Source organism: Pistacia vera, unplaced genomic scaffold (assembly GCF_008641045.1).
Source record: "Pistacia vera cultivar Batoury unplaced genomic scaffold, PisVer_v2 Contig487, whole genome shotgun sequence".
Classification (NCBI taxonomy): Eukaryota; Viridiplantae; Streptophyta; class Magnoliopsida; order Sapindales; family Anacardiaceae; genus Pistacia; species Pistacia vera.
In genome coordinates this window covers 138,518-154,273 of record NW_022196320.1, presented here as the reverse complement: position 1 = coordinate 154,273, position 15,756 = coordinate 138,518, and the positions used below count along the sequence as shown (strand labels likewise).

At 31.2% G+C, this 15,756-nt stretch overlaps 2 protein-coding genes across 2 annotated transcripts; both read left to right on the top strand.

Moving 5' to 3' along the window:
- Positions 1–9,103: 9,103 nt before the first annotated feature.
- On the top strand, positions 9,104–9,718 carry LOC116147026 (disease resistance protein RGA2-like). The gene has a single exon (XM_031432455.1). The coding sequence runs from the start codon at positions 9,104–9,106 to the stop codon at positions 9,716–9,718; it is 615 nt and encodes a 204-aa protein (XP_031288315.1).
- Positions 9,719–10,470: 752 nt separating this feature from the next.
- Positions 10,471–11,283, top strand: LOC116147025 (disease resistance protein RGA2-like). The gene has a single exon (XM_031432454.1). It carries the CDS (start codon positions 10,471–10,473, stop codon positions 11,281–11,283), a length of 813 nt encoding a protein of 270 aa, XP_031288314.1.
- Positions 11,284–15,756: the final 4,473 nt, after the last annotated feature.

Sequence of the window (15,756 nt, the reverse complement as noted above, 5' to 3'; positions counted from 1 at the left end):
CCACAACCCTTTCTCACAACTCCGACGTGATAACTCACAATTGGTCATTTCATAATAGATCTCACTTGAGTCACACCTAATAAATTGCGAGTTGTTACGTTAGAGTTGTGAGAATAAATTGTGGATGTAGCATTATTTGTGTTTCTAAAGTCGGGGTTGGGTGTTATATTAGAGTGTTAGACCATTGACCTCGAATAAAAATACTCATAAACTAGGTAATTCCACAACGTTGAATGATCGGGATAAAATCAATGACATTACAAACTCAAAACAAATCTACAATTGTTAATTACTAATTTTTTATTATAAAGGTAATTAAATATATTATTTTCCTATCTATATTTTCTTCATAATTAAGAAGGAAAAAAAAAAAAGGGTTTTGTTTGGCTCAAGTTTGGGAATACTACTTTTAGTATTCCCAATAAAGTTAAATAGTAAAATGCCCAAAAACTCATAATATTATTCAACTTTTTTTAAACCCCTTAAATTTGTTAATTTAATTAAATACCCATAAATATTTTTTTTTTAAATTGCAAAAACACCCCTAAACCCACATTATACCAGATTTCGGCCACCATCTTACCGGTAGTGTGCTGATCTAGCCTTTTCTGGCCAAATCCACGGTGGATCTAACTGAAAAAGGCCAGATCTAAGGCCAAAGATCTGGCAATTGACGGCCAGATCTTTGGCCGTAACTAGTCGTCAACGACTGCCGTATCTTTGGCCGCCGTAGATCTGACCGGAAAAGGCCATATCGGCCCACGACCGACAAGATCCAGTCGGTCATACGCCGATACGGCAACTCCGGCCACCCTCCGACGGTGGTGGCTGGCTGTCCGTATTTGATAGGTGGGTTTGGGGTATTTTTGTTAACTTTTAATGTTTTATTATAGGGGTATTTTGTAAAAAAAAAACATATGGAGTATTTTATTAATTTGTAAATCCTACATCGTAATACCTATTTAATTCAATTTTTTTAACTTTTTTCAAAAAAAATTTCTCAAAAACGTAAAAATGTAAACCAAACGAGAGCCAAGGTGATTTGTGATGGGACTAGTCAAAACTTTAATTGGTACACAAAATCAATCTTTAATCCTCTCCATGTGACATTATAAATTTCATGTTTGCTATCAATTATGGCAATTACAATGTCGACACCATTATGTAGATCGCCGACTAAAAAATCCAAGTTTTTATATTACAAAACAATAATACTATTAAATAGTAATTGACTTGTATCTTATACGATACAAAATATGACTTGAATAGTTAAAATCAAAAAGTAATTTTATAATATAAAATAAATTAAAACTAGAGAGAGATGACAACTACTTTATTATGTTGATTAATTAATTAATTAATTGAAAATAATCACTATGATTTTGACTGAAATATTGGCCACCAAACAAAACACAGAAGTACACCTAAGCAATAAAAAATAATAATTAATTAATTAACTTCTGATTCCCATTAGTCTAACCTAATCATACTTAAATTAATCTTTCTTTTATCATACTTTGACTTTGTTTGACCACTTAAAAGCCTCACATGCCACTTTACTCAATTTTAAAATCTCAATTATGTGCATCACTTGTCATCAGTGGGTCATATCTTTATTTGCATGCTTGGAGAGTAACAAATTAATTAAATTAAATTAAATTAACCACTAAATTATTTTTCTTTTAATATTAATCTATTATGTACTTTTTTAATTAATTATATGAGCATGCATTTAAGTGTATAATAAAATATGAAAAGTGCTTATAAAATAAGTTCCCAATAGAGAAATTGTGACATCTTCATGGAATGTCACATAAATTAATAGATTTTATTTTAGCCTAATTTGAACCAATCTTTATAAACTTTCGGCCATGATTAATAATACTCCATAATTAAATATTATTTTAGATTAATTATTTTAATTAATTATTATTATTATCATTATTCCTTATTTTGTGATAGAAGTGTCTGAACCAATTTATACACACTTTGACTAATCCTCTAAAGCTTTGAAATTAATGATCGGGTAATCTTTCAATGACTATTCTCTATAAGCAAGCGAAGGAAACCAAACTCAATATTTTTTTAAGTAATACATTTAAGAGTCTGTATCGCCCTATCCGATCACCCAAAAGTGATTTATTTTGTTATTCTATAAAATTACAATCGTTTTTGATAATTATTATTTTTTAATAATAAATGTATAAAGGGGGTTAAAATAGTTGCATCATGATATGATTGATGTTGTTGGCAAATCAAACTTTTTCGTTGTTGACTTGCCACCGGCAAAATTTTGAATAATGAGGTGGCAGTTGTTGATTGGCTGTCACAAAGTTACGAGGACCATAAAGGAACTACTTTTTGACATTAAATTAAATTTTAATGCCGCCCTAATTATAATTAATCAAGCCTATGAATATCTAAACAGGTCAAGAGGGTTGAACTTGACCTGTCTAATACAATTATTTATTCTATTAATTTAATTATAAAGTCACGCGCCATGACTCATGATGTACCAAATTCATGGTCATGTCATCATCATGACTCATGCCTAAAGTCATGAATTATGTCATTTTGAAGGAAATATATATTAATTTATTCTCGAAATTAAGTAGAGATGGCATTTTTACCGGATATTTCAAAGTGTTCATTAATGAAATTGAAGTATTGTTCATTAATGATTTTTTTATGAAATTGAAGTAGTATACACTGAGAGTCACCGGATATAAATTATTACAGTTTTTAAATGTTTAAGTTTATCTCTAGATAACCTATATAGTTAGGGTGAATTAAAAATAATACGAATATATATATATGGTCTCATATTCGATTCTCATTTTTTTTAAATATCCAACTAGTTTTTCATAATTGTGGGGTTTTCGAAATATCTTACAGCGATAAATAAAATTAATCTTTTTGAAATATAAATTTCGAAAATAGTATCTATGGGTTCGTTTGGTTTGTTATTTTGAATATAATTTTTGAGATAATATTGGATAGTTGAGTAAGGTGATTATTACGGGGTAAAATTTAAAAATTAACAAAAAAACCCTATAGGTTTGCTAATTTAACTAAACACCCAAATATATAAAAATTTTGTAAAATGACAAAAACACCCTCACCCACCCACAGTGCCAGGTTTCGGTCACTGTTGTCGGAATCTGGCGTTACAACGCAGGCCAGTCGGAGCTGATCGTTCATGCTCTGACCAGATCTACCATGGATCTGACCGAAAAAAGTCAGATTTACGGCTAAATCTAGGCGGCAACGGCCGCAAAAGGCCAGATTGACGAATTACCGGTCGTTTATACGCTGTTGTGATAGATTCCAGCTGGCAACTATGGGTGGGTGAGGGTGTTTTTATTAATTTATAAACTTTTTTTCTGAGGATGTTTAATTAAATTAATAAACTTAAGAGGTTTAAAAGTAATTAAATATAATATAATAGTATTTCCTAAATAATAAAACAAACAGTTATTTTAAGAATAAGATTGAGAATACGGTGTAAAATAATAATGCACCCCATAATATTTGAACCATTAGAGTCATTTTCAAGTATATTTTGTATGATTTTTTTTAATTTTTTTCTCAATTATTGGTAGAGCATCTATGACTTAATGCAATAGCCAATCAAAGCCTTGCATTTTTTCGATGTAAAGTTATGCTTTATATCTTTTAATAAAGTGGAAGCTAGTGACAAATTCTTATGATAATCATACGAGCTAGGATATATATATATATATATATATATATAATTATATATTATTAATATATTATATATAATATAATATAATATATTATATAATATTTATATAATATATGTATGTATATTCCAATAAATAATAATTTAAAAATATGCTCTATAATTAACCAAAGCAAATATTAATACAGCTATTATTGTTAGCTTGCATTATTGTTGCTTTATATATATAATTAATTAATCCACAACTTGCCATGCATTAATTTTAATTTGACCTATAGTTAAGTTGGTCATAAAAAGATTTAATAAAATGTATAAGATATGCTTTAATTAAATAATAATGTGGGTTGAGCTTTAAATTTAGATACTTTGAATGTACAGAGTATAAAGTTAATTAATTAACATATGGGTGGGTATTTTTTGAATGGCTATTTTAAATAATCAATAAATAATTGGTTTTAATTAGCCCTAACTTAGTGATAAGATTGTGATTATAGTCAAATAAAAGGATATAATTTTCTTTTTGAAAGGCTAATATTAGCTATATATATAATTAAATGATAGTGGCTAACTATAAAAAATAGATTGATAAATAAAGTAAAGAAACAAAATAGGACTCTATTTGGTATCGCGTTAACTCATCCTTCAACAGGCATATGGTCGAACCCTAACCTCCATCCTCTGCTTGAGAGTTTACATTTTCATGTTCTATTTCATTCTTCGGTGGAGGCTCTTTTCACCATTTCCTCACGGTCCTTATTGATTCACACGGTATTTCACGTGCTCCATCTTACTCGGCTAAAAATGTAACCAGTGATGCTTTCGGCTATCAGACTCTACCATTCACCCAGAACTCCGTTTCACAATTTACGCTACTCCCATTTTGCTTGTGATACACAATACCATAATAGTATCGTAGACTTTCTCTTTGACGGAGTATCATTATTCTATTTACAAAATAAAAAGAAAATACTAAGGTAAAATTATCATGAAGCTGTCGACCAAAAGCGAACATTAAATAGGCAAAAATCTATACAGATATTAATGTCCAAAAGGGCCTTTACAAATTCCAGTTGTTGCCATCATTTTGGCTTTGGCTTGGCTCCACTTATAAATACACACACACACTCAATTTAATTGTATCCTAGAAGTTGAGTCAGTGGGCATCAGAAATTGCAAAATCAAGTGGGTCCAACCAACCCAATTTGATGATCATTTAATCAAATCTAATCAATTCATCTGATTCCCTTCCTTTTGCTGACTTTTTTTTTTTTTTTTTTATCTTTGACTGTAACTACTCCTTTCTTATTACCATTTTTCATGTTTTGGTGAAAGTTCTTGTCCATTTTCAATGCAAGTTTTGGGATGTGTCTATGTTGTTTTTGTTATTAATTATAGCTTTTGTTCATTTATATATAAGGGCAATAATGTCATAATATTAGTCCTGATTAATTTCACCGACTTCTTAGAGATTATTAAGTTACGAGAGTTTTGAATAATTTGAGTCCCAAAAAAACAATTTAAATAGATTTTTAATTGAACTGGTTGCAATCTTTTTGTCGATGAGAGTCTCATTAGAGTGTTTTTTACATCTGGTCAGTCATACACAGATTAAAATCATTCTCAATGAACCTAAAAGAAATGATTTCGATTTTTTGTTTTTTCGTTTAGTTTAGGTAGAAAATCAAATGCCTTGAGTGAGTGATTCGACATAATAACACAAAAGATAAAGAAATATTATAAATTTCTTCGTGATCATTCCGAGTTTGAAGTATTATTAATGTTAAATACTTATGTGAAATTATTAAAATATCTTGAAAATATATATAAAAAAAGCAGCATACATATATAAACATATTATTTTAATTTAAATAAATAGAAAACATTTTTTTTCTTAAAATATTAACGACACCAAATTCAAAATCCAGCCTGTGACTACCAAATACATGCAAAGAAAATATCGCGACAAGATACCAAATTCTCATATTTTTTAAGCGGATACGAACCGAGACGTTAACTGTGTTATCGTACGCACCCGTGCGTACGGTCTCTTAAACACACAGGTCGCTTTCAAACAACATTGACGCACGTTGCCAAATTCAAACGCTCCCGTGTCGGTAAACTAATAAGGCCTCCAGCTGGAAGGGGACCATTTGATGACACGTGTCAGCATATTCGCATCGACAGCTCATAAAAATTTGATTAAGGGACCACGCTGCACCCCCATCTTTTTCCCGGTTTCCAATTTTGCCCTTATGGCGCCTCGGAATCGCTGCAGCCAAAACTCACACGTTTTTCCGCGTGCCACGTCGGATTAGTGCGTGATGCCGTCACGTGATAGCCATGTCAGATACATGTCAAGGTCATGGGGGAACTTGTTTCTTTATGAATCACTCAAAAACTTTTATAGAGTGAATTTAATATTAATTACATTTCCACTTTTGTCCTTATCTTATTTTAAAAAAAAAAAAAATTTACGTTTAATAAATATACAGTATTACGTTATTTATATGTTTTAATTATAATAATTATAATTAATAATTTAAAGACTAATTATATATAAATCTTCAATTATTTTTCTTTAAATAATAATCCCACTATGATAATAATAAAAAATATTTTTTAAATACATGAAATTTAATATAATATTAAAAAAATTTGACAATATTAAATCTATTTAAAATCTAGTTTATGGATATAAATTTTTGTTATTGGTTATCTAAAAATATAGAATACGTAAATAATTTTGTGTAAAATTGACCTTTTTATGTTTAATGGATTGGTCCTGTCCAGTTTCTGTGGCCCATTAATACAAAATCAACTACATGGGCCTTGTGAAATAGTTTCTTGGTGACTTTGTTTTAGGTATCAATTTTTTGGGAGTTAAAAAAATAAATATATTATATGTTTTTATAAAAAAAAAAAAAAAATGTAAAAAGAACAAAACAAGGTAATAAGTAAACTACCTTTTGGTGGTCGAGTGGTTCAACAGGGCTTGGGTGTATTACTCAAGAGGTTTTGAGTTCGAGTCCCTCATCAGTTGCTAATAAGAGTAATCATTGAAGCTCTTATTCGGTCGGTAGTTCCAAGATCTCGAAGATTAGTTGAGGTTCATGTAAGTTAACCTGGACACCCTCGGTCATATAAAAAAAAAAAAGGTAATAAGTAGATATATAATGTAATACAACAAAATACTATTAAAGTTAGACTTGAACATATGGTTTTTGATGATATGAGTGATTATTTGTTTGACATTATGAACTAAAATTATAAATATAAGAAAATCAACTATTAAATAGTTATTGTCTCAGTGCATCATTTTACATTATGGAATAGAGGAAGAATGACGTTCGGAGAGTAGTCAAAATCACTTGATTAATATGAAGTTAATGGTTCGTTATGCATTCTCACTAATAATTTTTATTCTTTCTTCATTTCTTGGTAATTTCTTTCGTGTCCAGCAGTTTCTTATATTGTAATTTCTTTCATCTATGCTGAGAGTTAATAATTTCTGTCACTGTTCAACTAAGGAAATACTTAAGGGGTAAAGTAATGGCAGAAACTTGTTATTATGTAGTTGCTTTCTGCAGAAGCATGTAAATATGTTGTTTCTTTGAATGATAGAAGCATTTTTATACAAGTAAATGTACTTGAGGATTTCTTACAACATTTGATTTCAATAATATTCACTTTGTTTATATACATAAGCTTAATCTCTAGTAAATCCTCATAGTATAAATGTTAAAAGAAATTAAAAAAAAAAAAAAAAAAAAAGATTTTACACTCTTGGGCACTAGAGAATTTCGCCGAATTTCGGTTATACTTGATAAATTGATCTAGATTGGTAATTAATGAGCATGCACGAAATAGGATATCTGCCCAACACTATACTTTCTATTAAATATGACTTGCATAAATACGCTCAAATAAAGATCATATCACTAATGTAATAGAATTAAAAAGTGAAATCAATGTTTAATTATTTGAGAGAATGTATAGATCCTTAAGTCCAAATTCTTCTTAATCAGATCATTGACTTCATTTGTCCAATCAAAGTATAATATGGTACAAGTGAAATATAAGTTTAATTCTTTTCTTTTGATCTCCATTTACTTGCTCTTTACTCTTGCATCATATTCTTAATTTGAGGAATGAGACTTAAACAAAGTCAATGAAAATGAATTACCAAAAGGAATAAAGCAATATCCCATGCCTTAGCCACCTTTGAAGCATCCCAATCACTGTTAATACATCATATTGCGATTGCATGGCAACTGAGAAAATCAAGTGTTGGGCCAAGAATATTTGGTTCATATCATCTTTACGTTCCTTCTTTGAATTACAACTATTTATAAAGAATTGAAAGCATATCAACATTTTCACACTTACAAGCAAATCTTATATCTCACAATTCTCTCTGGCTCTTTTATCATTCAAACACTTACCATCTCTGATATCATGGCTGAAGCGATTGTTTTTGGTGTCTTGGAGCAGCTGAGTTCAATCATAGGTCAAGAAATACAACAGGAGCAATTGGCTTCATTTGTCCAATCAAGTGAAATATAAGTTTAATTCTGATCTCCAATTATTTGCTCTCCACTCTTGCATCAGATTCTTAATTTGAGAAATGGGACTAAAACAAAGCAATGACATGACTTTGAATAAAAGAAAAACCTTATATCAAAAGGAAATAAAGCTATATGCCATACCTTAACCACATTTAAAACATCATAATCACTTTTAAAGCATCACATTGTGATTGCTTGGTGATTGAGAAAATCAAAGTGTTGGGCCAAACATATTCGGTTCACATCATCTTTTACGTTCCTTCTTTCAATTACAACTATTTATAAAGAATTGAAAGCATATAAGCATTTTCACACTTACAAACAAATCTCATATCTCACAATTCTCTTTGGCTCTTTCATCATTCAAACACTTTCCATCTCTGATATCATGGCTGAAGCAATTGTTTCCGGTGTCTTGGGGCAGTTGAGTTCAATCATTGGTGAAGAAATAAAGCAGGAGGTGAAGCTAGTTGTTGGTGTCGACAATGAAGTCAAAAAGCTTAGGAGCAATCTTCAAGCTATTGAAGCTGTGCTCATTGATGTGGAGGAAAGACAAGTGAAGGAGAAAACTATAAGTTTTTGGTTAGATCGGCTCAAACACGCATCCTACGACATTGAAGATGTGTTGGATGAGTGGAACTACGCCATGTTGAAATAGCAGATTGAGGGAGTTGAATATGCTGTTGTTCCTAAGAAAAAGGTGTGTTTCTTCTTTCCCTCCTCTTTCTTTTCATTCAAACAAGTTAGTTTACGCCAAGTTATTTTACGTCATGACATTGCAATGAAAATAAAGAACATCAATGAAAATTTAGAGGTCATTATGAAACAAAAAGATATGTATAAGTTTAATGAGATTAGAAGTGTTGGAAAGTCCGAACGAATACAAAACACCTCATTTGTTGATGTGTCTGGTATATATGGTCGAGATGAGGATAAGAATACTTTACTGCGCATGTTGTGTGAGAGTAGCGAACAACACCCCCATATAATCTCTATTATAGGGATGAGGGGGATTGGTAAGACAACTATTGCTCAATTTGTTTTCAACAATAATGAGGTGATAAACAACTTTGATAAAGTAATGTGGGTGTGTGTGTTAGAATCTTTTGATGAATACAAGATAGCCAAAACAATCATTGAGACTCTAGAAGGTTCTACTCCAAATTTAGGTGCATTAGAATCACTTTTTCAGCGTATTAGTAGATCTATTTTTGGAAATAAATTTTTGCTTATCTTGGATGATGTGTGGTTAGATGACTACAAAACATGGGAACCATTCTATCATTGTCTAAAGAATGGTCTCCGTGGAAGTAAAAGTTTGATTACTACACGTAAGGAATCGGTGGCACGTATGATGGAATCAGTTGACATTATTGTTGTCAAAGTATTGCCCGATGAAGAATGTTGGTTGTTGTTTAGGCGATTAGCATTTTTTGGTAGATCTCAATAAGAGAGTGAAAATCTAGAAGAGATCGGCAAGAAAATTTTAAACAAGTGCAAGGGTTTGCCTCTTGCTGCAAAGACTATTGGTAGTCTTTTGCGATTTAAAAAAACCAAAGAAGAATGGCAAAATATCTTAGATAGTGATTTGTGGGAACTTGAAGAGTGTGAAAAGGGTATTTTTGGTCCTCTACTATTAAGCTATAATGATTTGCCTTTCAAGATAAAACGATGTTTCACATATTGTGTCATCTTTCCGAAGGACCATAACATAGAAAAAGATTATTTGATTAAATTATGGATGACTCATGATTATCTCAAAGAAGGAAATAAAGTAATGGAGATAGCTGGTCAAGAGTATTTTGATTACTTAGCATCACACTCATTCTTTCAAGAGTTTAACAAAGATGATGACAATAATATCAAAGGATGTAGGATGCATGATTTAGTGCATGACTTTGCCCAATTTCTGAGTAAGAATGAATGTATCTCGATAGAAGTTGATGGTCTTAAGGATCCAATCATAATCTCTTCTTATCATGAGCAAGTTTGTCACTTGATGGTAACAATTCATAATAAACAAGATTCATTCCTCATTCCATTCTTAGTCTTAGAAAGATTCGCAGTTTCCTATATAATTTTGCACATTCCAACGTGTCATTGGCTCCTAATATCTTACCAAAATTATTTGGTGAATTGACATGTTTAAAGGCATTAAATATTGGTACAAGGGAGAGTCGATATTTATCTTATTCATCTATGATGGATATGATTGGTAGGGTTGATGTGCTTCATGGGATTGATGATGAGACTGAAGACTTTCCTAAAGTTGATGTGATTGAAGACATTCCTAAAAAGATTGGAAAATTGATACATTTGAGATATGTTAATTTGATAGAACTGAAAATGAGAAAACTTCCTGAAGAATTATGTGGATTACATAATTTGCAAACTTTAGACATTACAGGTTGTAGAGAATTGGAGGAATTACCTCAAGGGATTGGAAAATTAATAAATCTAAGGCATCCAGAAAATTATAAGGTTCAATCTTTAAGATTCATGCCAATAGGAATTCAAAGATTGATTAATCTCCGAACCTTAAAAAAATTCGTTGTTGGTAATGACAATAAAACATGTAGCCTTGAAGGTTTGAAATACCTTAACATATTCGGAGAGTTGCGTTTATCAAAGTTGGGAAATGTATCAAATGAGGATGAAGCTAGAAGAACAGAGCTCAAGAATAAGAAAAACCTCCTTGATTTATCTCTGGATTTCGAAAAAGATGAAGGAGAGAGGACGAATGAGGATGATGAAACACTTCTTGAAATCTTACAACCACCTTTAAATTTGGAGAAATTACAGATAGGGCATTACAGAGGCAATACTATTTTGCCTAACTGGATGATGTCCTTAACCAAGCTCAAGGGCTTATCACTCTATAACTACATAAACTACAATTATTTTCCTCTCTTGGGAAAATTGCTATCCCTTGAATCTTTGGCTATAAGTCGGATGGACAATGTGAAAAGAGTTAGTAATGAATTTTTGAGAATAGAAAGTGATGGAACATCTTGATCATCTACTTTCTTCCCCAAATTGAAAACTCTTTGGTTTTCTAATATGAATGAATGGGAAGAGTGGGATTATGAAATTACAAGAAAGGGAGAAGAAGAAGATGGTATTATAATCATGCCAAAACTGGTTTCCTTGCAAATTATGTTTTGCCCCAAATTGAAGGCACTACCCAACCACCTTGTTTAGAATGCAACATTGAAAAAGAATATTGTGTACTGTCCTCTGCTAGGCTACGAAGGGAGGTAATATTTTTTTAATTTTTGTTTAAATAAAAGTATTTGTGATTGAATAATTAATGAATTAGAAGATATTGAAAAAAGGCATGTGTTTAAGTAAAATGATAATGATAGATTTAGTTAGAGGTAATTTAAATAATGGTCCAAATTGAAGAATTAGTAAATATAATATTAATACATATGTATTAATTTTAATTCACTAATTATATTCTTTGATATCATTTGAAATGAAAGGAGATTGGTCTCCTCTCCAGTTGTTTTAAGCAAAATAGAAATGATTAAATGAATGATTGAAATAGCATTGGATTTGTTGAATGATTATTTTATACTCCACTTGTTTTAACCAAATTAGTTGTTGTTTTATACATAATGCAATTATTCGGTATATATTTATATTTTTTGTAAAACTGAACTTTTAATGTTAAAAGAATGGATTGGCCCATTAATACAAAATAAGCTACATGGGCCTTCTGATAGAGAATTAGAGATCAATATTTGGGCCGTATATCTTAAGGGTGATAACTCCATTTTCCTGATTATGTAATATTCTTCTATTTGTACCTTCAAATTTCACCAAATAGTCATTGTTTCAGTGCAGCTTTTTGTTTTCTGGAAGAAGTAAATAATGGGTGTTAGCCATGAGAGTTGTCGGAAGAACTCAGTTAATGGTTGGTTATGAATTTCTCTTTTCTTTCTTCTTTTCTCATGTTTAAAACCACTTCACAACATTTATTTCTTTAATATGCAGAGCTGATTTACTATTTGGGCCACCTATCCTCAGAATTTACAATTTCATTCACCCATCGGTAGAGGAAATACTCCAGCTCAAAGCAATAAAGGACCAATTTTTATGGGTCAATGGCTGTAACTTCATTAAATCTATTTTGCCTGATGAAACAAGTGCTGAATCTTTTGGTTTTCCCATTTCTCGGTGAGATAGCATCAAATCTGTATTTCTATCTCCTACATGATGCTTGTATTAGCATTATTACTGTCATTAATACTTTTCATCATCTGATAATGTTAACGTCATGGTATTTTACTTTTTACTAAGGCATGCAAATCTCTATTCGATCGCAGTTCCAAATATCTACCTTAGAACAAATGTGGAAGAGAGGAAGGACAAATGTAGGACGGTATGTACTCAAAAGGACTGAAACGGTTGGTTCTGCTTTTTTAACTTCTCTGTTTTTTTGCTTCGTGTTTAAACTAGAAAGTACAGCACAGCATTATTAGTGGTACTGTAAATTTATTTAATAATTATATAGAACTGTTGGGTTGCTCTTTTGCCAGGGAGCCTTCTCAAATTATTGTGGATTCGCTCTACGAATTATTTTGATCATCGTTGAGATAGGTTTGTTTCCTTGGTTCTCTCTCTACTTAGCGGGGACATTGTAAAGCCTTGTTCTCTTTAGCTAATTAAACTTGATTTTGATATGTTCATTTTGATGCAGAGAGAGGCAAGTTTAAGATGTCATGAATTTGCTGAAGAACAAAGGTTTTATTATGATGTATTAAGAAGTTTAAGAATCAAGGTTTGTCATCAATTGTTAACGTTTTCTTGGTTCTTGTTGCTTTCTTTTTATTGATCCAAATTGTTACCCATATTAAGACGTTAGTTCTGTTTGAACTTATTAAAACCAGACATCAAATTTGGTCAACAGAACTTTGTATCATGCTGGAAAACAGTGACAGGCCAGTAAATATCTGATGTATCCGTGCCTTTTGGAGGTCATAATCCCACTTTTCATGCATCAATTTTCTGGTATTGTTTAAGCTCTTTTTAAATTTTAACTATTTTTCAAAACAGACCTTTAAGAAATTGATATCGAAAATATTTCAAAGAATCATGTCAAACTGCCCCGTTAAATAACTGTCAATGCCTTTCTCTTCTGCCAGGAAGGTTCCCCAGTTGCTCTGGATTCCCTCCATGAAACACTTGGATGAGTCACTGAGGTTTGTTTTCTCAAATTTAAATTGCCATTTACTTGTTAAGAAAACTTTACCTCTTTATGTTAGTTTTGATGCACTGAATTGAGTTTAAAAGGCCATGAAATTCATGAAGAATCAATGTTGAAATATGGTCAATACATATGAAAGAAGTTGGCAGAATGAAGTTGGTAATATCTACTATGAGATTAATCATATGATAATGTTTATGCGATTATTTTCTTTTTACTAAGGCATGCAAATTTCTTTTCGATCACAGTTTCACAATTGCTCAGACCCTGGTCTTCACATTTACTTGTAAGCTAGTATTTCATACTGATCCCCATGTCATTTCTTTAATATTCTGTTTATTTCTGGAACTGATCAACTGAGGAGATACTCCAGGGCCAAGCAATTAACGACAAGTTATTATCATTCAGTGGTAGAAATTTCATGTAGATACTTGTTCAAAAAGAATATTCTCCAGATGAAACAACAAGTGCTAAATCTTTTGGTTTCCACATTTACTTGGTGAGTAGCATCTCATCTATATTTCTATCTCCAAAGAGCTTCTTTGATAGAATAAATTTTGTCGACAGAATTTCTATCATGCTGGAAAAATTTGACAGACCTGGAAATATCTTCTAAAGCGATGTCCACACTCCATTTTTCATATATTAATCATCTGATATTGTTTATGCAATTTTTTTTCTTCTAAGCCATGCAAATTTATATTCAACCGCGGTTTCAGATTTCTACCATAGAACAAATATGGAACAGAGGAGGGATAAATGTAGGAGATTATGTACTCTTATGTACTCAAAAGGACTCAAATGGTTGGTTATCCTTTCTCACTTCTCTTTTTTGTCTTCATGTTTAAACTAGAAAGTACATCACAGCATTATTACTGGTTCTGTAAATTCTTTAATTTGTATTCAGAACTGATTTCTCTTACTGTTGGTTGCTCTTTTATCAGGGAGCTTCTCAAATTACAGTGGATGCCCTCTATGAAATCATTTGATAACTCATTGAGATTGGTTTGCTTTCTTGGTTATCTCTCTACCAAGTGGGGTCATTGAAAAGACATGTTCTTTCCAGCTAATTAAACTTGGTTTTGATATGTTCATTTTGGTGCAGTGAGCCAAGTTTAAGATGCCATGAATTTGCAGAAGAATCAAGGTTGAATTATGGTGTATTAAGAAGTTTAAGAATTAAGGTTTATCATCAATTGTTAATGTTTTCTTGGTTCTTGTATTCTTTTTCTTGACCATAAGATTCCTATGTAAAGACATTAGTTTTCTTTCAGCTTATTGAAACCAGGCATCAAATTCTCTGCAGAAATTTGCAGATTGAGGTATCATGGTGGAAAAAGTTGACAGACTTAGAAATATCATGTATTACCTATGGCTGTATATCTTAAGGTGATAACCCCACTTTCCTTACATCAATTTTCTGATAATGTTTAAGTGCTGTTTTTTCTTTTACACTAAGGCATGTAATGTTCTATTTATAGCTTCAAATTTCAACTAATAGTCATTGTTTCAGTTCAGCATTTTGTCTTCCGGAAGAAGGAAATAATGGGTGTTAGGAGAGTAGTAGGAAGAACTCAGTTAATGGTTGGTTATGAATTTCTCTTTTCTTTCTTCTTTTCTGATGTTTAAAAGTGCTTCACAACATTTGTTTTCTGATTCAGTTATTTTCTTTAATATGCAGAATTGATTTACTATTTGGACCACCTATCCTGAGAATATACAATTTCATTCACCGATCAATAGAGGAAATACCCCAGGTCAAAGCAATAAAGGTCCCGTGAATTGAGAAAATTATTACTACAAGAGAACTAAATTTTTAATTCTGACAACAAAATCTGTATATTATACTAAACATGACTTTTAGATTTTAAAAAATCTTTAAAAAGTTTCTATTTAAAGTTTCATATTTCATCAGAATATTTTCTGTTCCAGAGATGCATTTTTCGGCATGGAAGAGAGGAAGAATGGTTTATTGAGAGCTGCTTAACGAACTCAATTAATGGTTGGTTATGCTTTCTCAATGTTGCTCTCTGTTCTTTCTTTAATGCTTGATGTTCAATATGAAAGTATATCTGAAGCTGGTTCTGTTATTTCTTGATGGTTGCTGTGCTAAGAATTTCAATTTTCTGTTAATAGCTGTGGAGGATGAAATTGCATCATGCGCTGAAGAAAACTTGATTGAGGCACTTGTAAGCAAAAAGAAAATTTACAAGATGAAACAATTGCTCAAACCCTGGCCTACAAATTTACTTGGTAAGCCAGCATTTCATACTGTT

What these genes read in the sequence shown, in the direction of transcription:
- LOC116147025 (XM_031432454.1), top strand. Translation starts at nt 10,471, where the DNA reads ATGGATATGATTGGTAGGGTTGATGTGCTTCATGGGATTGATGATGAG.
- LOC116147026 (XM_031432455.1), top strand. Translation starts at nt 9,104, where the DNA reads ATGTATAAGTTTAATGAGATTAGAAGTGTTGGAAAGTCCGAACGAATA.